Source organism: Crassostrea angulata, chromosome 9 (assembly GCF_025612915.1).
Source record: "Crassostrea angulata isolate pt1a10 chromosome 9, ASM2561291v2, whole genome shotgun sequence".
NCBI classification, from domain to species: Eukaryota; Metazoa; Mollusca; class Bivalvia; order Ostreida; family Ostreidae; genus Magallana; species Magallana angulata.
In genome coordinates, this window is record NC_069119.1 from 25168471 (window position 1) to 25192127 (window position 23657).

The 23657-nt window shown below is 35.4% G+C and overlaps 1 protein-coding gene across 1 annotated transcript; it reads right to left on the reverse strand.

The window, feature by feature from the left end:
• Window positions 1-2334: 2334 nt before the first annotated feature.
• On the reverse strand, window positions 2335-23511 carry LOC128163576 (mitogen-activated protein kinase kinase kinase 20-like). Its single transcript, XM_052827201.1, has 20 exons — window positions 23249-23511; window positions 22966-23053; window positions 21959-22057; window positions 21589-21654; window positions 21068-21096; window positions 20877-20960; window positions 20376-20429; window positions 19798-19884; window positions 16381-16510; window positions 16213-16264; window positions 15790-15925; window positions 15656-15700; window positions 15485-15512; window positions 15068-15204; window positions 14751-14813; window positions 13532-13627; window positions 6933-7058; window positions 6244-6318; window positions 5749-6013; window positions 2335-5491 (listed from the first exon to the last, which is right to left on the reverse strand). Exons 1-20 carry the CDS (start codon window positions 23402-23404, stop codon window positions 4338-4340), a joined length of 2970 nt encoding a protein of 989 aa, XP_052683161.1. The 5' UTR covers window positions 23405-23511; the 3' UTR covers window positions 2335-4337.
• Between the last annotated feature and the right edge of the window lie 146 nt (window positions 23512-23657).

Here is a 23657-nt window from a genome sequence, read left to right on the forward strand (position 1 = left end):
TACAATAACTGACCGCTGTTTAAAACTTGACGTTTTCAATAATTACAACAAGAGGCCAATTGGCCTTAACGGTCACCTGAGTAGCATACTAGTATATCCCATACACAAACTTGTCATGGAGTCTCATATATGCATCTAATTAATTAGGTTTCATACTGGATTAGAACAACTTTAAATTTGTAATGACGACCACATTTCAAAAAGAACTATGACACCTATTATTTTAGTGAAAAAATAAAAGATCTGGTCTACAAAATCATGAATTCAGTTTTCCTTTCAGGTGTGTGGGAGTAAAGAAGATATTTTTTTAACGTTATATGCATTAACATCTATACATCCATTTTGGCCCTGCCCTAGAGTCAAAACCCATCCTTGAGGGGACATGAAAATTAAAATTTCAGTAGAGGACTTCCTGGTAAACATAATTATTAGTCAGTTTTTTTATACAGATGTGTGAGAATAAAGAAGAAAATTTTTAAACAATACATGCATTAACACTATATTGCCATATTGCGCCCCCCCCCCCCCTTCATGTCCTGAACTCCTATCCCAAGGGCCATGAATTTCACAATTTAGGTAAAGGAGATTGTGGATATCATAACCATGTATTCAGTTTTTTGCCCACATGTGTGGGAGTAGAGAAGAAGATTTTTTAAGATTAAAAACAGTTTTACTATATGGCCACATTGGCCCCACCCTAGAGCCTGAACACCTAACAAAGGGGTCATGAATTTCACAATTTTAGTAGAGGCCCTCATTGACATCATAACCATGTATTCAGTTTTTTGCTCACATGTGTGGGAGTAGAGAAGAAGATTTTTTTAAGATTAATACATTTTTACTATATGGCCATATTGGCCCCACCCCAGATCCTGAACCCTGACCCAGGGGTCATGAATTTCACAATTTTGATAGAGGGCCTCATGGACATCATAATCATACATTTAGTTTTTAACAAATATATATATGATAGTAGAGAAGAAGATTTTCTAAGATTTAATACATTTTCACTATTTGGCCACATTGGCCCCACCCCAGATCCTGAACCCCTGACCCAGGGGTCATGAATTTCACAATTTTAGTAGAGGCCCTCATTGACATCATAACCATGTATTCAGTTTTTTGCTCACATGTGTGGGAGTAGAGAAGAAGATTTTTTAAGATTTAATACATTTTTACTATATGGCCATATTGGCCCCACCCCAGATCCTGAACCCCTAACCCAGGGGTCATGAATTTCACAATTTTGGTAGAGGGCCTCATGGACATCATAATCATGCATTTAGTTTTTAACAAATATATATTGGAGGAGAGAAGAAGATTTTCTAAGATTTAATACATTTTCACTATTTGGCCATATTGGCCCCACCCCAGATCCTGAACCCCTGACCAAGGGGTCATGAATTTCACAATTTTAGCAGAGGCCCTCATTGTCATCATAACCATGTATTCAGTTTTTTGCTCACATGTGTGGGAGTAGAGAAGAAGATTTTTTAAGATTTAAAACATTTTTACTATATGGCCATTTTGGCCCCACCCCAGATCCTGAACCCCTAACCCAGGGGTCATGAATTTCACAATTTTGGTAAAGGGCCTCATGGACATCATAATCATGCATTTAGTTTTTAACAAATATATATGGGTGTAGAGAAGAAGATTTTTTAAGATTTAATACATTTTCACTATTTGGCCACATTGGCCCCACCCCAGATCCTGAACCCCTAACCCAGGGGTCATGAATTTCACAATTTTGGTAGAGGGCTTCATGGACATTATAACCATGTAACCAGTTTTTTCCTCACATGCGTGGGAGTAGAGAAGGAGATTTTTGAAAATTTGGCTTTTTTTTTGCATATTTGGCCCCGCCCGTGGCACCCCAGGGGTGGTAGAGCCATATATTTCACAATTTAGATTCTTCTTACCATAGAGATGCTTCACACCAAAAATGGTAACGATTGGCCAGGTAGTTTTCAAGAAGAAGTTAAAAATGTAAAATTGTTAACGCACGACGCACGACGACGGACGAAGACCAATTGCAATAGGTCACCTGAGTGACTCAGGTGACCTAATAACTATAGCTGTTAACTTGACGTTTCCTTTGAATTACAATAACTAGCTGTTAACTGGACGTTAGCTTAGAGTTACACTAACTAGCTGTTAACTTGTCGTTAACTTAGAGTTACAATAACTAGCAGCTAACTTGACGTTAATTTCCAGTTGCAATAACTGGCTGTTAATTTGACGTTTACTTAGTTATATTTACTGCCGTTCGTGCAACCGAATTTTAAGCCTTCAGCTCAGGCGGGGTAAAAAACAACAAAAACTACATTCTTTTTAATATCACAGTCAATGTATTTTATTTTAAGTAAACGATCCCTGATAACTTTACAAAGAGCGATCTTGAAGATCTTAATATTCTTTATACGACAATACATGTGCAATGCAAAAGAAATACTAATTTTGAAGATTTTTGTTGTTGTTGATATGATTCAGACAGAACAATGGTGTTTTGAAATTGAAAATTCACAGCTATGTCTAACGGAACATCTCGGTAAAATGTTTGCATACATACATGTTGTATTGCACTCTCTCACTACATTCCATATAACAAGCACCATGCGCGGATCCAGAAAATGTTTCCTTGGGGTGGTGGGGGGGTTAGGGTTCGAAGGTTCTTTGTGTTTGCCGGGGGGAGGGGGGTCCGAGGCATAAAAATAATCTGAATTTTGCAGGAGGGGGGATCCCCCTGCCTCCCCTCTTTAGACCCGCGCATGAGCACTCACTTATACTGTTACAAGCTAACTATGGAATCATTCAATAACATTATTGATGGCTTAACATTCAAGAATTTTGCAATTCGACATCCCAAAAGAAATATTAAACGCATGCATTGTTTTTTCACAATAAATAACTCCGAATCCACCAAAAATCACCGCAACGAACCTTAACAAAATAGACAATCCACGAAAAATTTTTGGCCCCCACGAACTTAATGATTTTACAGTACTGTATTGCATCCAAATCAATACACTGATTGCATCAATTGTTCCCCTTAAAGTTTTTAAAAAGGTCAAAAAACTTTAAAAAAAAGAGACACAAGTAAGCATTTAGTGAACACTGAATTAACAATCTGTTCCGCTGGTATATTTCATGATATCAATACTGTATACAGGGAAATATTCGCCCCCGGTTTATTTTCGCCCCTTTCGCCCTCGTTAATTGTTAACCGGCGAATTTAAGACTGAGCGAACAACGGTGTCTCCAACTATCTCTCTTAAAACACATCTATGTCTTGGCGAAATTCAAGACGGAGCGAAACTGTTTGCTGTTTGCAAATGTAGTAGGGCGAAAATTACACCGGGCGAAAATTACCCTGTATATTATATTAGTATTCTGTCACAACGATAATGATGATGTCAAGAGTGAGAAAGCCGATATTTGAACACATCTCATTTCAGAAATATCATGTAATAAATTGTTTTTATATAAAAATTCATCTATTACAATCGTTATAAATTGTGTACTATAATATACATTGTACATGTATGTAATTCATAATTTAATATATTTAATATATATGAATCAATTGTCATGGCAATTGAACAAAGCGATTGTGATCGTGATTATCAATTAAATAAATTTTACCTCATCTAATACCCCGATTCAGTGATTAAAGATATTTGAGAGTATCTATAAACTATAAAATATTTGTTTTGTGCAAAGTGAACATTCATTAAAAATGTCGTTGTTCAAGAATAAATCAATAAATAGTCGTCAATAAATGCACAATAATATGTAATCAATTCCCTATTCAAAGGAATTGGTCTAGAAAAAATATACAAAAAAGCCATACATTTTTTTGACGTTAAACAGTCATTTTCTTGACGTTAACTATAGAAATCCTTGGTCAAAGTATTGAACACTTAAACTTTAATCTATTAATACATTGTCTATTCAAGGTAAATAAAACTTATGAACGTTTTAATTAATACATGTACATTATTTTATATAAGTTTGTAGCATCCAATGACTTCACAGGAAAAAAATTAAACATTGACGAGAGTGTAGAAGATATAAGCGACTAGATAGGGAGGGCGAACAGTCTCTGTGATTTTCTTCACATCCCCTGACATTGATTTAGTGTCTACATGATGATACTGTTATCCGTTATCACTCGGGCGTCCGTGGTTGTGTATACATGTACCACATCAATCTTATCTCCGATATAAACATTTATTTTCCTCTCTCGACAAATTAGAGGAGGAAAAAAAATTCTTATTTCATCTTTCAAGAAGTTGTTCAATAAATGCATGTATCATCTATCAAAAAAATATTTATCATCTATCGAATTTTCCCCTGGGTACCGATCCACGCCGTGTGAACCCCCCTCCCCCTCTACTGACCCTCCCCCGCGCACCATCCCCGTCTGTGGCCTCTCTACCCCACCCACCCCTCCTATAGCCCCGCCCACCACCGTCACTGTTAACATTGCGATCGTGTTCGGGAACACCCAGACTTTCTGTCCTTGCTCTGGGGTCACTGAAACTTCTCTGAAAATCCTCCCCACCCTGTCTCCTGGTGTCGTGAGCCCCACCCCTGTACGGTCGACCCCTTCCTGTACCCCTGCTTCCCGTTGAAAATGGTCGCCGTTCGTAATTCCCGCGCTTATTCTGACCCATAAACTGTCCATCACGCCCGGCGGAATTGCTTCTCTCCCTGTAGTATCTCTCCTCTCTTTTTAAATCGTGGTGAATCCCGCCTCGATCTGAGTACCGCCTAGAATATTTCCCCCGGTCGTAATGACCTTCGTGTCTCGTGTCACCTTGACCTCTATAATGCCCCCTCCCCCTGTGATACCTACCCCCCTCGCTTTCTATATCACGCCCGTGCCTGTGAGCGGCGGCCCGAGACGGAATTCCCCCGTCGCTATGGTGACGTGATCTCGTCGCGGTGTTTAGCGGCGACTGATGCTTTGGTTTCATTTCGCCCTGACAGCTGCTACACACGGACGCGTACGTTTTCTCCACTTTATGTTCGCTGAATCCGCTCTCGGCGCTATTGGCTTCCGTACTGTTAGAAGACTCCGAGCCCTCGAGGTTAAAAGTCACCCTGGCTTCCGTCAGATCGGACAAGTTGGACTGTGACTCCGCCACCCCACTTCCTCCTCTGTAACCCCGGGGGCTGAATCGCCACGGGGACCGGTTAGGGTGCGGGGATTCGGACGTCGAGTTGTACCCCGAGGAGAGCTGCCCGGGGCTAGTTTGTGATGATCCTGTGGATGACATACGGACCGGAGACGGGTGGAGAGATCCGCCGCCGCCGCCACCGCTGACCAGATTAGCGGGGGAGGTCATTGAGTGAGAGAAAGGTTTGGTTGCGGAGGAGTAGAGGACCTGCTGGGTCCCGGGGATCGGCTTCACGCTGAATGAGACGGGGGAGGACGGGAGGGAGGGCTTCCTGCCAGACACCACACCGGACCAAATATCCGGAGCTGAAAAAAAATATGGCATGTATAAAGAATAGACCAAGCAGTAACGTTAAATCAACGCAAAAGACAAAAAAATTCGACACTTACATGTATTCAGATTAGATTGATTTTGCTCTAAGGATTTCGTCCTTTTAAATTTGGATCATCCTTTAATCACTTACTTAAAATACTCATAAAAAGGGGGACATTTTCAAATAATGAAATAAATGCAACGCATCTATTTATTTTCTTCTTTAAGAAATTCATGCTAATCATCTCACCTTTCGCTGCCGGTACGTTTGGCACCGGGGTATTTTGAAACTCCCTCTTCAGCCAGTCGCCCTGTAGCCGTGAGGCAAAGGTTTGTTGAGGGGGACGAGGAGGAGTGGTCAGGGTTAGAGGACCGTGGATGACCGCGGGAGATGTGTCCGCCTGTCCTTGACTGATCTGTTGAAGGACCAGTGTCACGACCTTCTGCCCCGAGGTCGTGACATTGGGGTCAAGGTTGTGTGTGTACTTGATGCTTTTCGGCTTCCTCACTGACGACTTTGAAAAAATGAAGAAAAAAATTCACAATCCAAAAACCGTTAAAAAAATTCTAAGCTAAAAAAAGCCATCGTTGAAAAACGATTAAAAACTTTCAAGGTAAAAAATGTCATAGTTTTGAAGAATAAAAAAGGGAAATGACAAGAAAAGTCCTTTGATGAATGGTATTCATCTGAGTATAATTCTAACGCAGCTTTTTTCTCTCTCTTTCTCTCTCTCTGACAGCTTACTTCAAAGCGTACGGTACAATCAATTTTCATATCTGCTACAATGCCGGTGCACCACTTCTCCATAATAAATGGGGGCTGCAAAGAAGAGTAAAAAGCAATCCCATAAATGTAAAATAAAATCCATCATCTTCCGAAAAAAAAAGCTAACAAAAATCAGAGAGACGGCGGTATACAATGTTAAGATCAGAGCTTGCAATCTCTGCTTTCTGTGAGGCTTGTAGTTATGTAACCAACGTGTTAAAAGTTAAAACAATCGTATCTTTTATTGTACTTCGTGTGATAAAATGATGAAGAAAATGTGCCATTCAGAACCAACATTCTCTCTCTCTCTCTCTCTCTCTCTCTCTCTCTCTCTCTCTCTCTCTCTCTCTTATAAAAAATATTTACATTAGGTATGTAAAAGATTCTCTTTCTCTCTCTCTCTCTCTCTTTTATAAAAAATATTTACATTAGGTATGTAAAAGATTCTCTCTCTCTCTCTCTCTCTCTCTCTCTCTCTCTCTTTTATAAAAAATATTTACATTAGGTATGTAAAAGATTCTCTTTCTCTCTCTCTCTCTCTTTTATAAAAAATATTTACATTAGGTATGTAAAAGATTCTCTCTCTCTCTCTCTCTCTCTCTCTCTCTCTCTCTCTCTCTCTCTCTCTCTCTCCAAACAAACAGCCTTAAATCAAAACAATATTTTACATGAGTGATAAGGAAGGTTCCGAAGAGCGCGCTCTCAAACTCCACGTCCTTGATGAAGGTCAAAGGTTGAACATCCTCCTCATCGTCGTCGGTGTCCAGCTCCATGTACATCTTCCATTTGTGATCCTACAAAGAAGAGGTAAAACACACAATGAAGGGGTCCAACACTACAATGAAGAATTTCAACACTACAATGAAGAGGTCAAACACTACAATGAAGAGGTCAAACACTACAATGAAGAGGTCACACACTACAATGAAGAGGTCCATCATTACACCTACCATCTAATCATCTACATCTTAGATGTTAGCAATAACTATACGATAGCATTGGATATAAAATAGGCCAATGCACTGACGAGAGGTATACTGTGGTTTCATTACTATTTATGGGTATCAATTTCATGAGTATCGTGAAATCGGCAGTTTACTGCAGATCTGTAGCTCCCGGTCTTAAAAATAATTCGGATGGACGACCTTTTTACTAAAATGTCCGAGAAATCGAATATTTGTATAGAATGTGTTCGAAAATAAGGTTAATCAGTCCAAAATTAGCGCAATTTTTTATGCACTGTAAATTGCAGGTTTTGACTATGGGGGGCACTGTTGCTCCCGGGTCGTCCATCCGATTTTTTTTTCAGACCGGGAGCTACAGACCTGCAGCTAGTTTAAAGTGTACTTTATTGTACTTCAATGAACATTTGATTTCATGGATTGACACAAAGAAGAAATCCAACAAAAAATGATTTTTAACGAATACTGATAAGGCACAGTTGATTTTATTCGTCTACTGACATATATATTAATCATATAACACAAAACAATACGGATGTTCAACGAAAACATTTCGCTAACATAAACTATTTTTCATTTTACTTTTATTCGTCCATTCGTGTACATAAATATCAATTATATCACTTAAAGTTTTTTTAATAAGAAGAATTGTTTTTGGAAGTGCATCCTTTGTTCAAATATTGTACAATTTGAATTGTATTCTGATTATTAAGTACATGTACTTTCATCGGCAGCCAATGAATCTAAGTTGTCTCTTAACACCTTAAGTTAGAGATACAGTACAAGTTTTCGTTAAGACACTGTAGATTTACTGACCATCAAGGCCCTACACAAAGGCACGCAAATTTAGCTGGAAAATTAAGAACACCGGCGAGCTTAATCCTCACGTATAGGCTTCTGTTTCAAAATTGTTTAACATTGTTTAACATATTTTTGTGAATATTTCTGTCCATCGCAAGGGTTCTTTAGACTTTAACCACATTGCAGCAATTCTGGCTAGAATTGCGAATCGTTAGTAAATGATAATGTTCTTTAATTCAGCAAAGTTTGAAAAAAAAAACAACAAGAATGAAAAGTCTACGGATTCGTGCCGATAACCCACTGTCCCCTAGTGAGTAAATGCATTCAGCACCCATAAAAAACCACTAAATACCCAAACAACGGCTAAAATAAAAATTCGGGAGCATTTCTAAAAGAGCTGAACATTAAGAGCTTAATTCTGTGCTCTTCAAAATTCACTACAGCGCGACTGCAGGAAAAAGAGGGAGAGAGAGAGAAAAAAAAAAGAGGGAGAAAAAACATGAGGTACACTGTATCGGAATTGTGGGGATTTGATGCGAAATCTCGGCAGGTACAGGCAATATAAACCGTGATAAATTACCGCGAACACGGGACCCCGCCGTGACGGTGACATACGGGCGAAATGACAGAAAACATATCTCAAAAAATTTAAAGTTTTTTTTCTTTTTTTTTTTTGGAAAAGGTTAAAATTAGATTTTGGCGCACGTTCATTATGACCCGAGAATATGACTTTTTTTTTTTTTAGCTACATGTAGATTTTGTTTTTGGGGTGGCGAATAAATATTGCGTGAAAATATATTTTGAACGTTCTTGATTGCGTATTTTGTTAAGATGTGGATCTTAATTATTTGTTGTTTTTTTTCATTTTTCGTTGTTGATAATTTATGTGCATTTTATAATTGTTTGCAAATTGAAGATTTAAATTTAAAATTTGAAAAGAAAAGGAAAACCACACACAAAAAACCTTCAAAATTTTATGACCATTTTAATGAACAAATTTCATTCTTCAAAAGAAAAGAATACATTTTTCGAAAAAAATAAAAAGTGAATCAATTTATCATCAAGACAAAAGAAATCCAAATTGCCTGTGTTATTTTGGAGACAGTTAGTCATGAACCAATCAAAAACCCGCTTTCATCGGCCCCGGAGGTCTCCGTTTGTTTTTGGCATCAATAAGGTTGCTGCCAGGAAGTCGATTCGAAAAATTACAGGAAAAAATTTGAATGCAAAATTGATAAAAAAGGAACCAAATTTGAATTTTAAACATTGTTTGGTAAAAGTACGGAGTCTTAATCTCACATTTATTTATCTGCAGGGCTAGCGTCGGTACATGTTTGGAATTTTTAAACAAGAGACGGGGATGATTAACAAGGTTTTAAAACGTGAAACTAAAAGGAAATGTTCGGAGATTTCTTTGTTTGGAATTTACAAAAAGATATTCAATTACGTGTACTTTAATATTCTCTCTCTCTCTCTCCCTCTCTCTCTCTCTCTCTCTCTCTCTCTCTCTCTCACATATATTTTTTGAAAATCAAATCTACAAAAAATCCATGTAGTTACACAAAAATGCACTCTAAATTGTAAATAAAGTAATTATAAGTATTGCCATGCTACATTCTTTCTTTTTTATTTCCAGTGCATTGTACATTACCTAATACTAGTAGTATAATTCAAAACTTATAAAAACATTACTTGTATTCAACTTTGCCAATTATTTCTAAACGTTTATCATTTATAATAAAATATGCAGTCGGTAGGGAGTCAAGTTTGTAATACAGAGCGTGCAGACAAATCTCTCTCTCCTCTCTCTCTCTCTCTCTCTCTCTCTCTCTCTCTCTCTCTCAATGTCTAGCGGACATTCTGTAACTATGTGGCTCCTAAAATAAGGACTTTAATTCAATACTCTTCAGTTTATATAAAAACATGCCGAGAGTTTCAAGAAACCGTGGAATGAACCTTTCAAGGGGACGTCTTAATTCTGAAATAAACAGCAAATTAAAACATCCGTCTTTCATAAATCGCCGTCTAAATCAATCTATTTTTCCACAGATGTGCCATGTGCACTTAGAGCAGAAAAAACCCCTCTCCCGAGCTCTTGAGTTGAAGAGTTGAAAAAAAATGGAGACCCTTGTTCACTGCCAAACGGTGATGAATGGTTTTATAATAGATAGTGTAGGTTAACATCAGATTGGCATGTGTAAACACTGAAAAGTGACCGGGTACTTGTCTTAAATGACAAAAAGAATGCCGCGGAAAGGTTTCTCTTTAAGAAGTCGCGTGTAATGGTGGATCGGAAACAAGGTTATAGCCCCATGATGTCTCAACGGCCGGTAAAAACGTAAAGAAGAAAATCAACAAAATACAAGTCTCAAATATGTAACGTTAGGGGGAAAGCAAACAATGGGACGAGCCTTCAAGTCAAGTTCCCACCATCTTCAAGTACATGTATGACCAACCCCCTCCCAATCAGCAAAACTGCCAAGGTAACGAAATAATTTTAAAAAAAAACCCGACGCCCTGTCTTGTCCCGACAAATACACATAACTGATTAATTTTCATCGAAACAACGCCCGTTGATTAATTTTCATCGAATCATCTTTTACCCAAACCAAAACGAATGGGTTAACGTTAACACTTTAAATAAGTTAAGTAACTTTTGATTGATTAATTAATTGCTGTGTTCGATACATTTTAGAGCAATTCCAAATTCTCTAGGATTTCAGACCGTCTGAACAACACCCATACATGTACATTTTGTTTAGCCTCAACTTTTGAGTTTACCTCCCATTCAAAGAGGCATTTATACTCTGTCTGTCTGTCTGTATGTCTCTCTCTCTCTCTCTCTCTCTCTCTCTCTCTCTCTCTCTCTCTCTCTCTCTCTCTCTCTCTCTCTCTCTCTCTCTCTCTCATAATTCGGTTACACTTTCGCTCTGCTGGACAAATCTCAAAAGCTCGAGATTTCTCATGCCGCGAACATTTCCGGAACTTTCCTCTAGATATAGAACACAAGATACAAGTATAGCGCCGTGTGGTATAAATGAACGACCAATAATTAGCATGCTTGGGCTCTGTACATATTTATCTCCCCTGACAGTAACGGCCGGGGAACCCTGACAAACACACTGTCAGGTCATGGTCGACACGATGTAATGGCGGAGATAGGGATCCACGGAGCCTTTATTTTCTAGCGTTAAGTCAGTTCTTATTACTCTATCTTCCCCACACTACCCCCCAAAACAAAAGACATAGTTCTTTTTCTGAACCACTGATGCATATCATCAAGGAATTCTGCCAGTCTCTCTCAAAGGCTTATCTGTTCGGACCAGATATTTTGGAAGGGGGGGGGGGGGGGTAGTTCTTTACATGAGAATGAGGAAGACATTTTCCACTTCTGTAACGGCTGATTCAAAGTGGCACTGACATCCTTAGATGCCTGTAGACATAGAAGGTAATAAAAATAGTTTTTGTTCCCTCTTAGAATAATCGCTACCGAGCTTCCCTTACATGCAAGATCCAACCCAGCGACAGAGGCAGTAACGAAGTCAGCAATGTGTGTAAAATGTACATGTATATAGAACCATTTTAAAAAGTGAGGGATGCAATAGAATTCAGTTGTACATACAAATGTAACTGTTGTCCATTAGATTTACAAGCAAAAACGTCAAGTTTTTTCATTATTGCTTTCAGCGTTACATGCATTCACAAATTTTGTTGGTAAAATTTGTAAGGCACGTGTACCTGTATCATTTTAATATAGGAACAGATTAAATAGCTACAGAATTTATACGAGTATCAACAGAGTTTTAGAGTTTAGGCTTTATGAATAAATACGGTACTCAACTGGGATCAACAAAACCTGCCATCCAGTGTTATACTAGTTGTTTATGCAGCGGATTCAAGCTTCCATGTAACAGAGAGAGAGAGAGAGAGAGAGAGAGAGAGAGAGAGAGAGAGAGAGCGAGCGAGAGAGCACAGTGGAGACATATAGAGTATGTTTACCCATGTAGTTCAACTTGTATCAGCTTAAAATACCAATCACTCGGTGCCAGCTAGGGCTTATTAACGATGAAATAAGAGTGTAGACATGTTAAACATGCTCTGTAGAGAAAATTAGATTCAAAGAAATTCTTCAAAGCTATTAAAAAAACTCCCATTGATGAAATTTCTCAATGATACAGAAGACAACTTACATGTATCAATACTAAATGCCTAGCGAATTGTAATGTTTGTCTGTTTGATCTGTGGATGTGAAGACCACAAAGAGATTTGAACAGAGAACCATTTTCAATATTGTACAGTGAAGTTTTCTTTACCAAAGTAAGATTTGACGAATTTAAGAGATAACACAAAGGTTCATGTATTACCGATAAGCTTTGACTGTTGAGATTCTAATGTTTTCCAAAAATTTTCACTTCTACATGCACAAGCTATGAATATCTTTGATGATCTCAATCTTGATTGATAAAATATGGTATAAGCTGCATGATGTTTTGCCGAAATAACCTGCGTTGCCATACCAAAAAGAAACAAACTTACTAGGCAAAAGTTATATTCTTAAATATTTGAAAACATGCGTAGCCATATGGAAAAAACGCTAATGATAATTTTTTTCAGGCACTGCCACATTGTGCAAAGTTATGCTGAATTGATTATTTGAATTACCATTATCTCAACCTTTCATGCCTGATGGTAAAGTAAAAATATCAAATCTGAGTTATACCCCTTTTTCAAATATTGCAACCAAAATAAAAATAATTACCGTATACATCTAAATCCTTCTGGATGATATCTTAAAAAGACACGGTGTTGCACAAACCAATGATTTACCAGATATTGAATTTTCACATATCAATTTTTTATATATCATATGAAAAGATGAACTTTTGAAAAATTACAGTGTTCAAAAGTAAATAAATCAAATTAAAAAAATATAGAATTAAGCAATGTTTTTTTACATATACTAATTACTGAGCCTATTATACTATAACTAGTACTATATATGTGTATATATATATCTCTATTTTCTCTTTTGTTCTTTTGTCTATCATTATATTGTTATTTATCTAAATCCTTTATTACTATATTCTTTATAAGTTAGTAAATGTTCATGTAAATCTTTGAAAAGTATATACTATTAGTATTATAAATATTTATACCTTGATCTCAGATGGAGAGAACCAATATAGGCTAGTGTTGCCTGCTGTTCAATCCTGATTCATTTATATACTTATATGTATATTTTTGAATAAAATATTTATTAAACTAAACTAATGTTTTTTTTCTAGACAGCAATTGCAATCACGTGACACTAAAATCAATATCCAAAATAACTCAGTTTGTTTGTAAACATGTTTAATTTCCGTACATAAGTTTTCACAACTTGTAAACTGACAGATAATGCCTATTGATGCCTGAAACCTTCTGTATCTAATTTGATTCACCATCTCACTTTAAAACATTTGGCCCAAAACAACTAACAATTATAAATAACTAATTTTCCTTACCTCTGGACCCTTGCCCTGCCTCAAGTGATGTCCAAAGATGAGAGTGACAGTGATCTGTCGATGCACGGGGGATTTGTCTTTGGGCGTTTCTAAAGTCTACAAGGGGAGACAAATCAACATTAACTAAACAGAATAAAATTTCAGGAGTAAATGGGGCATCTCCATTTTGCAAGGTACTTTCTTTCCAGTTCAAAGTAAAAAGTCACCCTTATTTTTACTTTTCTATCTCCAAGAATTTTGTTATTAAACAAGCTCAGTATAAGTGATAGCTTTTAATATTGGAATTATCTGGTGTTTCTGTATATGGTAAATTAAGGAATCTACACTAATAACCATTTATATTTATTAAATATAAAAGGTTTTTTTTTCAAAGTTTCTACGTTTCAGCATTAAAATTTGAATTAGTTTCATTAAACAGCAGAATTAATACAAAAAGATAATCAGTAAAAAGAAAGGACTATGTGCGGTATGGCCAAATATCTGCCCCTGATTTTAACCAATTTTTAAATAGTATCGTATCAAATCCAAATCTTCATTTAACATTATACAGAGGTTGTCTGTCATATTATTCTTTATATTAGTCATAATTTGTCCAATAGCTGTTTATCTGTGAAGTCCCTAAAATGGGCTAATTATAGTGATTTTGCAAAGAAATTAAAACATTGTCAATTTTATATCATATTTTGCCTATAAAATTAAATAGCACAGGTTTGCTCAAATATGATTTTCACATATGATTTAGTTCATATGTACAATGTAATTACATGTTTACACATCAAAGTTTCAAATGGTATTTGAGCAAGCATGCGCTTGATGTTTCACAGTCGAAAAACCGTCAGAAAACGCCTGTACTGAGCTTCAAAACATTAATTTGTCCAAATAAGACAATATTCATGAAGTCATTTGTACATAATGACATCACTGGGAGAAAACCTTTTACATGCTTTATTCAATATGATTTCAACTATTTTCAACCTACATTTTAAAGCTCTCTATATAGAGCTTCAATTTTGGGGGTGAGAAATGCATAATGCCGCATATAGTCCATTTAAAAACCAATCTGATACAATTTTGAGAAATATTCAATATAATTTTAATGTTGATAAATTCAAAAATTTCTGTTTGACATACATCTTCTTAGTATTCAGTTAAAGGAGACTTTTACTTAGTCCTCCTAAGTTGTTAACCAAGAAATATAACTCTAACCAGATTTGCTTACCTTGGACAGAGGTGGAAAATTCAGCAGCCTGTGATTGTGAGCTTTCAATAGTTCAATTTCTGTCTGCAAATATCAGACAAAAAAAAAATAATTTAACAATGTTAATGTTAAAGAACACAGAATTTATGTATTTTGTGGGTATAGTACCAGTAACTTTTACCCATAAATTTTAAGAATTCATAAAAATTGAGAAACTGTTTTACTACCAAAGATCATAATCTTATTAACAATATCAAGAATCATGTTTCTACCTATGTTATTATTATCCTCGAAAAAATAAATTGTGTAAAGAGTTAGTTTCTTAAGTTATAACTTGCTATGAGCTCCATGCTGTGGCCAGTGGAGGTGATGCCCATGGCGTGAATGCGGTCCAGAGTCAGCATCAGTAACCGCTTGCCCGTGATGTTGTGTTGGAGGAAAATGTCTGCATACTGGGCCAAGTCACTGGAATGGCCTGCACAAAGCAAGAGTGATGTTTATTTAAAACCCTAAGATGATATCAACAATGTCCAGAAATCTTTACCCTTAATACAGCTTGATACATATAATGTAAACTAACTGTTACATATGTATTTGCAATAACTTTGATTTGTGATTGGCTATTGATAAAAATGATAACAACAAATATTTTTTTGAGACGGTAAGTTTATGCTCAAAAGATAATTTTGAAACTTTTACACTGAAAGAAAATACAATAAAATTTACAGAAGAAAACCAAAATTTTAAATTCTTGCCATTTTCCATCTGCTTTATCCACTGATACTGTAACAAATAAAAAAGAAGTATGTATAATTAAAAAACACAAACTCAGGGTACCACATTTTAAATCACAGAACTAGAGGTTTTCATCTTAATATCAATAATTAAACAAGCAATGAAAAGCTAAAGAAACTGAAAAATCCTACCACATCAATCTCACTCCACGTATTCACATCATAAGAGTCCAAATGCTGAAACAGAAAAAGCATAGATATTGAAAGACATCTTTAAGAAAAAAACATTGTACTGTGGAATCATTTTATGTTTCAGGATATCTTACCACTGTTTTAAACTGCTGCTCAAGAGTCTTCTCCCTTTCTATCAGTTTTATCTCTCGCTCCATTAATTCTCGTTCTTTGGCCGTTAAATTACTCTCAGCTCTCTTCAGTCTTTCTAGCGTAGCCTGAATTTCTTTTCTGTACACAAATACAAAAAAAAAATGTGAATAGTTTTAAGGGAAATAAATATGATCCAATTGCTATATTTGCAATGCGGTAAGCCTTGAAAATAACTCTCCATGAAAACTCTTTTTAAAAAACATATAAAATGAAATCAAAGATTAAAGGTTTTATTGTAAGTAAAACACAGAATTTTTGTGGGTTTTTTTCTTACAGTACCTCAGGTTTAGTGCTTAAGCTACTGCTGCATATAGCCCCCACCCCCCAAAAAAATCATTTTTGCTTCAGACATCTTTCACTCTTACCTCCAAACTTCCCTGTGCTCCAAGAATGAGTTTGTTTGATCAGGCAGCAAATCTAAGAAGAACAAAATTTTTTTAACACAAATACTTGTATGAAACCGGTACTTGAGAAACTACAGATTAATCGTTTTTGCCTAAAAATTCCACAGTAGATTGTTTGAATCCACCCACCATCACTAAGCATTGTGTGTAAGGTCAGCAAGATATCCTTGAAGTTAGGTCGTAGTTTGGGGTCGGTGTGCCAGCACTGCTGCATCAACTTGGCAAAACATGGCGGACAAGTGCTGGGTATGGTTAACCTCTGAAAGTGCAACAATATGGTGAATACATAGATATTCGTACTGTTTTATTAGGAGGATGCTTATCAAATTACCTTTAAGTTTTACAATGAAATTTTAGGCATTACATGTATTTACACCTAAACACGCTAATAGCAAACATGCCTGAAATAAATTAACACTTAAATGGTGAAGTGATGTTCATTCTCCATAGGTTTTAAACATATTGATAAGGCCACATAAAATTAATTCTCTGGTTCTCAGGCCAAATTTTCAAAAATTAGATGAGGGAGGGAGGCTTTTTTTTTTCTTTTTTATTGGTAAAAAAACAGATGAGGGAGGCTTTTTTTTATTTGGGAAAGAAATTAACTACCTTAAATTTAAAAAACAAGATTTTCTTTATTCAATCTGCTGTTCTATTATTTAATAAGGATATCTATTAAATATACAGTCCAACTTTCAAAGTACAACAATGATATTTAATATTTAAGTCAAACAAAAAAACATCTATTCTTTTATAAATGAACTGTTTGTTTTCATTTTTTTCTGCTTCTTTGCCTTGGAGCTTTGAACATTTTTCCGTTTTAACAGGGGCTGTCGTTGTGAAACAACACATTCATGACACATTGGGTACTGTCCTTCTTCTGTATCTGTGTCTTGTGTCCAACAGTGATAGCATATTGGGGGGAATACACCAGAGCTGTATATGTAGTAGGGGATCTCAATTGGAGATGCACAGGTCAAATTTGATCTCATATAAACGTTCTACAAGAGAGTGCATATTGAGGGTGCTTTCTCAGGATTATCAGGTTTTAATTCCTAAATTTAGATCCACATGAAAACTAATAAAGTCCAATGATTTTGGTAAGCAAGGCACTTTCTTGGGCACCAAGTTTAGTAGCACTATATAACTTATAAGACTCTGGGTTTCTGGCAATCTATGCAGGTTCCATTTGTTTCACTGTTTTGGCAGTCTGAGCAGATAGACTAAATGGAATTCCATGTCTGTTTGCAATTGATTGTGCTCGTTTATATGATAAAGAAGGACAGTGTTCCTCTGTAGTATTGTTTCAAAAAAAATTACTGAATTCTTTGTAGTGTCCTTCTTCTCCTTTAATAAATGACAGGCATTTAAAAATAAAGAAAAATACCAATCCACTTTACAAAATGTAAAATGACATAAATGATGTTTACTCTAAAATACCTTGCACTGGATCAGGAAAGTTGTGTAACTGGCTAGAGATATCATTATGCAATCTTAAGTGCCCGACAGTTACTAGGACCACATTTCTTCACAGTTAAGAACTTAAGAAGTAAGTCCTGAATACACAGCAGTTATCAATAAACCCCGCAAGTTTATAATGGTTAAAATCGCGGCGTCCAAACTGTTCTTGTGCTTGCAAACTGACAAAGAAACCGAGGCACCAAGTAATATTTCTGGGGAGGTCCGACTTTCACAATCGAATTTCATCGATTTCACTCCCTCGTACAGGTCTAACAAAAAACATCCATCGGAAAAACTCTCAATTATAGTCCACGGTAGAATTAAAAGGGTTCCATGGCGGATACAAATCGAAACAGCAGACATTTTGATTCGTTTTAAGTCCAAAATTTCCATCGACCCCATTTTTACTAGTATCGTCTATATCATCGGGAGGTTCGGATCATAAAGTTTTTACTCACGAAAATAAGCGACTTAAGGAAGGAGTCTTTTCATTATCAAACATACTTCTTATAATAAGAAATGCATGAAATTTTGACACAGTCAAACGGATCATATTACTTAATGATTCTATCAGTTTAATTAAATTTGACCTTTTTGTTATCGGATAAAGGTAAGGTCAAGGTCACTATCTTTTTCCTCAACGTAAAGAATGATAAAAATAAGTGTAGCTCTTTATAGTTCTGTAGACATTTGTTTAAGATTTGAAGATTCAAATCTTCAATGAAATCATAGACCATGAGAGTGTCTATCAGATTATACTACAAAATTGGAATAAATATTTATACTAAAATTGATATTGCTTAGCCTGCATTTCTTCTAATTTTCATAAATTTTGAAGAAATTTTGATTATTTTTTATGCTTCCAATAATAAAATATTTCTAATTTTTATGTATTATGAAGACTTTATATAAAGATATAAATTGACAGAAAAGCTAATATATTGACCATTTCATAAGAGAGAAACACTGATTTTAGAGATTTTTTCACAAAAATCAATGTATAGAATGGGCGCTTAAAAAAGCTTATAAAAATGTTATTTGATAGGCAAATCATATTTTAAAAACATATTCTGAAACCCAAGTATCATATTATTAGTTCACATTAGTAAAAAAAAATCCAACATTATTGTTATTGTTTTTAAAATGCTAAAACAGACTCATTATATATATAATCTGCAGCAATTCTGAATTGCGCAACATGTAATATTTTCCTACGCCAAAAATATAGTTCTTGTTCCATTCCAAACATTGATTACATTTTTCTATGCCAAGTTGTATGATAGTAAAAAAGAAAGAAAAATATACTATTTTAATTTCCTTTCATCTTGATTTAATGAACAATTAATCAAATTTACGTTTGACAAGTCGAAAACCAGAAAAGACTCCTTCCTTAATGATTAAGACTACACCGGAAGCTGCGTATTAGAAACGAAAGTAAAACTATATACAAACCGAAAGCGGAAACTTTTTTTCCCCGGATAGGTCTCCGCATTATCAACTTTTTATTTTATTGAAAATGCAATAAAATTTGCAATGCGGCACCCTCAAAACGGATGCGCGCGGGCCTGAGAACCGTAATTTCAATTTTATTTAGCCTAAGTTAACAGATTTAACGTTTTACGTTTATAATGAAGCAAATTAACCTGTCTTTATACTACAAGAGATCCATTGTTTACCACATTTCAATAAAGCTTTGGTTAATGAAACAATATTTTTCAATACATTAAAATTTTTGACAATAAAAACATGTAAACATGTAAAAAGTGGACCAAAAGACTCCTTATACATTAACAGAAAAGTTAATGTATAAAATATAGCTTTTTTTTCATGTGTATATGTATTTCAATTCCCTTTTTTTCTTTTTTTCTTTTTTTGGAGGGGGAAGGGGAGGTGGTGTCACAAGACATTGTAAATTAACAATAAATTTTGATAGCATACATTTTATTTTCTAATCATTATTCTACTTAAACTTCTCATCTAAAACATGTCCATTGAACTTCACTCACACAACAAAAGGAAAATGTAATTGAGATCTTGTAACAGATTACTCTCCCTTTCCTCCTTGAGCTGTGGTCATTTACTTACCTCCCCTTTCTCTACCACCAGCCAGGCCACTTGGAAGCCCTCTATCCCCCTGTATGGCACTTCATGGGTGAGCAGCTCCCACAAAACCTAACAACCAAAAGTTGTTATTCAAATATAAACATGTAGTCATACAAGAGGATTAAAACTGATATCAAGGAATATTTCATCTTTACAAGCACTTCTAAAGTACATGTAGTATTACATGTTATTATCTATAATTTAATATCTTCACTGTATATAGCAACAAGAAAATTTTAGATGTTTTTAAAAGAAGTGGGGGGGCCTTGTATTTTTAAAGAATCGACTTTGAATTAGGTTGACTTAACCTTGACTATATCTACAGTTAGCCTTAACTAACTCTCACTGAAGTCATGGGGTCATTCACAAATCTGTGTTAAGTTATTCTTACTAATTTTCTCAGACAAATAAAGAAAAACAACACGTTAATCTTATTTGTTTCTCTACAGACAAAATCCATTTTCTTTAAGCAGCTGTAGTACATTTTTTATTGTATGCCTTTTACAAGGAGAGCAAAATCCCAAAAGAATGACAATACATGTAAAATTTACTATTCTTACCACCCCATAGGACCAGGTGTCACAAGCATCAGACACGGGCTGACTCTGTATCACCTGTAACAAAAACAAGCAAAGTGTATTAATTCAATTTATTCCATGTTTACACCAATGGGCAGTCAACAGGTCAAGCATAATACACACAAACAATACAAAGCAAACAATACTCTATACTGGGAAATATTCGCCACCGTTTTATTTTTGCTCCTTTTGCCCTCAGCAGGGGAATCTAAGACTGGGCAAATTCAAATGTCTCAAACAAACTCTCTTAAAACACAACTGTCTGGGCGAATTCAATACATGGCGAAATTGTTTGCAAAATTACGTGGGGCAAAAATAACCCTGTATAAAGTAATTCAAAGTCATTGCAAAAGCAAAGGGAGAGGGCGAATTAAGTTTTTATAACTTGTGCCCAATCCCATTGTAATATATAATGCAATAAAATATGTTCATATCAAAGGTACAGAATATAAAAGATATCAATTTTGTATTTTTTTTTTTTACCTCAGGTGCCATCCATGGGAAAGTTCCAGCTAGAGACATTTTGGTCGTACTCCCCATAAATCTGGATGCTCCAAAGTCACATATCTACAGGAAAACGGACAAATTGTTGTACCGGTACATGCTTATAGCAAAATGCAAAGGATACAAAGCATGTTACATATTACAAATCAGTGATAAAGAAACGATCTTACCTTACAAACATTCTGGACAGAGATGACAACTGCAATAAAAACAAACTTTTGAGTCGTTCTTAAAGTGTGTAAAACAATACATATAAGATTTCTGTGCCCTATAACATTGTACATTGGGTTAATGTTAAATCTTTCCAAAATCCTGGAGCCAGTTTCTATGGTGCTAAACAGATATGTGTCTTTAACCTTCCCAAGAATTTGCCGGGACTTAACCATCTTTAACATGTTGTTTAAAATACATAAAAGGTAATGTCAATGTACTGTTATTTTTGTATACCAATTCATATTGAAAATAATTTTGATAAAGCCTAAAAGACTTGATTCGCTATGGACTTGATAATGCAGCAACCAAAATTAAGGTACTCCACTACACCTAGACTTATACTTTTTAGGACACTACATCACAAGATGGCGATTTAAATGTTTTGTTAAACTGTTTGTATCAGTCGATTCAGATGAATATCGTCATATTTGAGATTTGAGAAACTATTTCAAGGTGTAGTGAGCCACCTTAAGATTACCATTCTTTGACTTGAGATCTCTGTGGATGATTTTGGTTGGTGCCTCATTATGCAAGTAATTCATGCCTACAAATCAAAGAGAACAGGACTTATCAATAATACAATATACATTATTCATCTATGGGGTTTACAAAAAATTGTCTTCTGACAATATAAAATGAATATTTAAGAAGAGCCACATATGACATTTTGGCACAATTATATTACTTACATTTTAACATTATAGAATCCTCATTAAATTTGGTTTTGCTAATAAAACAATGAATTTTTAGTTGCAGCTGTAATGTTACTTCAGATCTGTATTTGTATATACAAATATAAAACAAGCAATTTCTACTTCAATTTGCGCATGATCAAAATAAAACTCCACCTTGGGCTATCTCCCTTGCCCAGGTCAGAATATGCTGAAAGTCCATGGGATTATTGGGATTTTGAAGGTAATCATAGAGTGATCCCTTCTCAGCAAACTCTGAAAGGTCAAAATCAAAAACGTGAAACCTTTTTGGAATAAAAATAGTTAAATCTACATTGCCTCAGTGAACACTCTTTTTTAGAATATATGCAGTGACTTTTAATGTTTTTGATCGATCTTTAAAGATTTCATTTAATTAAAGCACCGATAAACTCTTACACAATTGTCTCAGAGCTTTCATATTTACAGTATCAATATGTATGTTTATGTATGGCTGGCTTTATGTTCCATGTTCTCAACAATGATAAATTTTTCTTTTGTGTATGTTTGGAATCTGTTGACAGTTATTACATCTTTACTCAGGAATGAATCAGTCTGATCTATAATTATGTAACCTGTTTAAATTCCAAACATCTCTTTTTATGATACATCAGCAATTTACATAAACAATGTTTTACTGTAAAATCCTTATATTACGCGAGTACTTAATTCTGCAATCCGGCTGTTTTGCATCAAATCGTGAGAATATAAAATCGCGAACGCGGATCCTTTCTCCATATTTCTTATAGTTCCAAACCCTCAGAAAATAATGGCGAGGTTTTAAAATCCGCGAGGGGTGCTTCTCGCGATTTTACGCGGATATAAATTCCTCGCTAATAATTAGGAATTTACAGTATGTAACCAAGTTAGAAAAAAATTGACTATGCTTTACTTCCAGTGATCATTACTTAACCAGACATGAGTATTCTCTTCTCTCACAACCACTACCAGATGGAATAGAATATGGTACTTATTGACCATCTAATTCTCTGCAAGCCAAGGGTTTCTAATCCACACAGCTTCTCGTTCGTGAGAAGCGATGCGGATCAAAAACCCTAGCTTGGCTAGCAAAGATGCTTATTGACCAGCATTTGCGACAATGTTTATGGCTACTCCATAATAGTTATTCACAAATCTCTGCTAACCTGTGACGAGGCAGTAGTTGGGTTCCTCCATAACTGCTCCATAGAACTGTATGATGTTTCTGTGACTAAGCAAGCTTAGTACATGGGCCTATACATAACGCAAAATAGTAAAAAAATATTCAATTCACATCTTTTATCATCAGCATGTGTTGTGTCAAACATTGCTAAACTTTCAAAATATTACCTGGCTTTCATAAAACTATTAAAATAGAATTATAAGTTGATTATTCATTTTAAGAATAAATTTTTGGACCAGTAGTGCTTTTTTGCAGAAGTACTTTACCTCTTTGTCTAATACAAGTAACTTTTTCACAGCCACGATGATGTTTTCTGACTTCCATTTAGCTCGGTACACACTGCCAAATGAGCCCCCTCCACATCTCTCATAGAACTCCAGGTCATCTAAGGCAATCTCACAGAACGTTATACCTGCATCCATTCTGTCTCACACAGTTACATAAAAAATAATGCCCTTCCAAACACCCTTTCTTCTGCCATTCAACCCATAACCATCTGTTAAAAGAGAAAATGCTCATTTCAAATTAAGAAAAGTTACAAACACCTGTACGGTAAATGGTTCAAACATATTTAGTCAATGTTTATTGAGAAAACTAATTTGTACTGAGCGCAGCGAGAGGCGGGCAGAGCTCGCTTCGCGAAGTGAGGATTAATGGTAAAACGTATATAAGAAA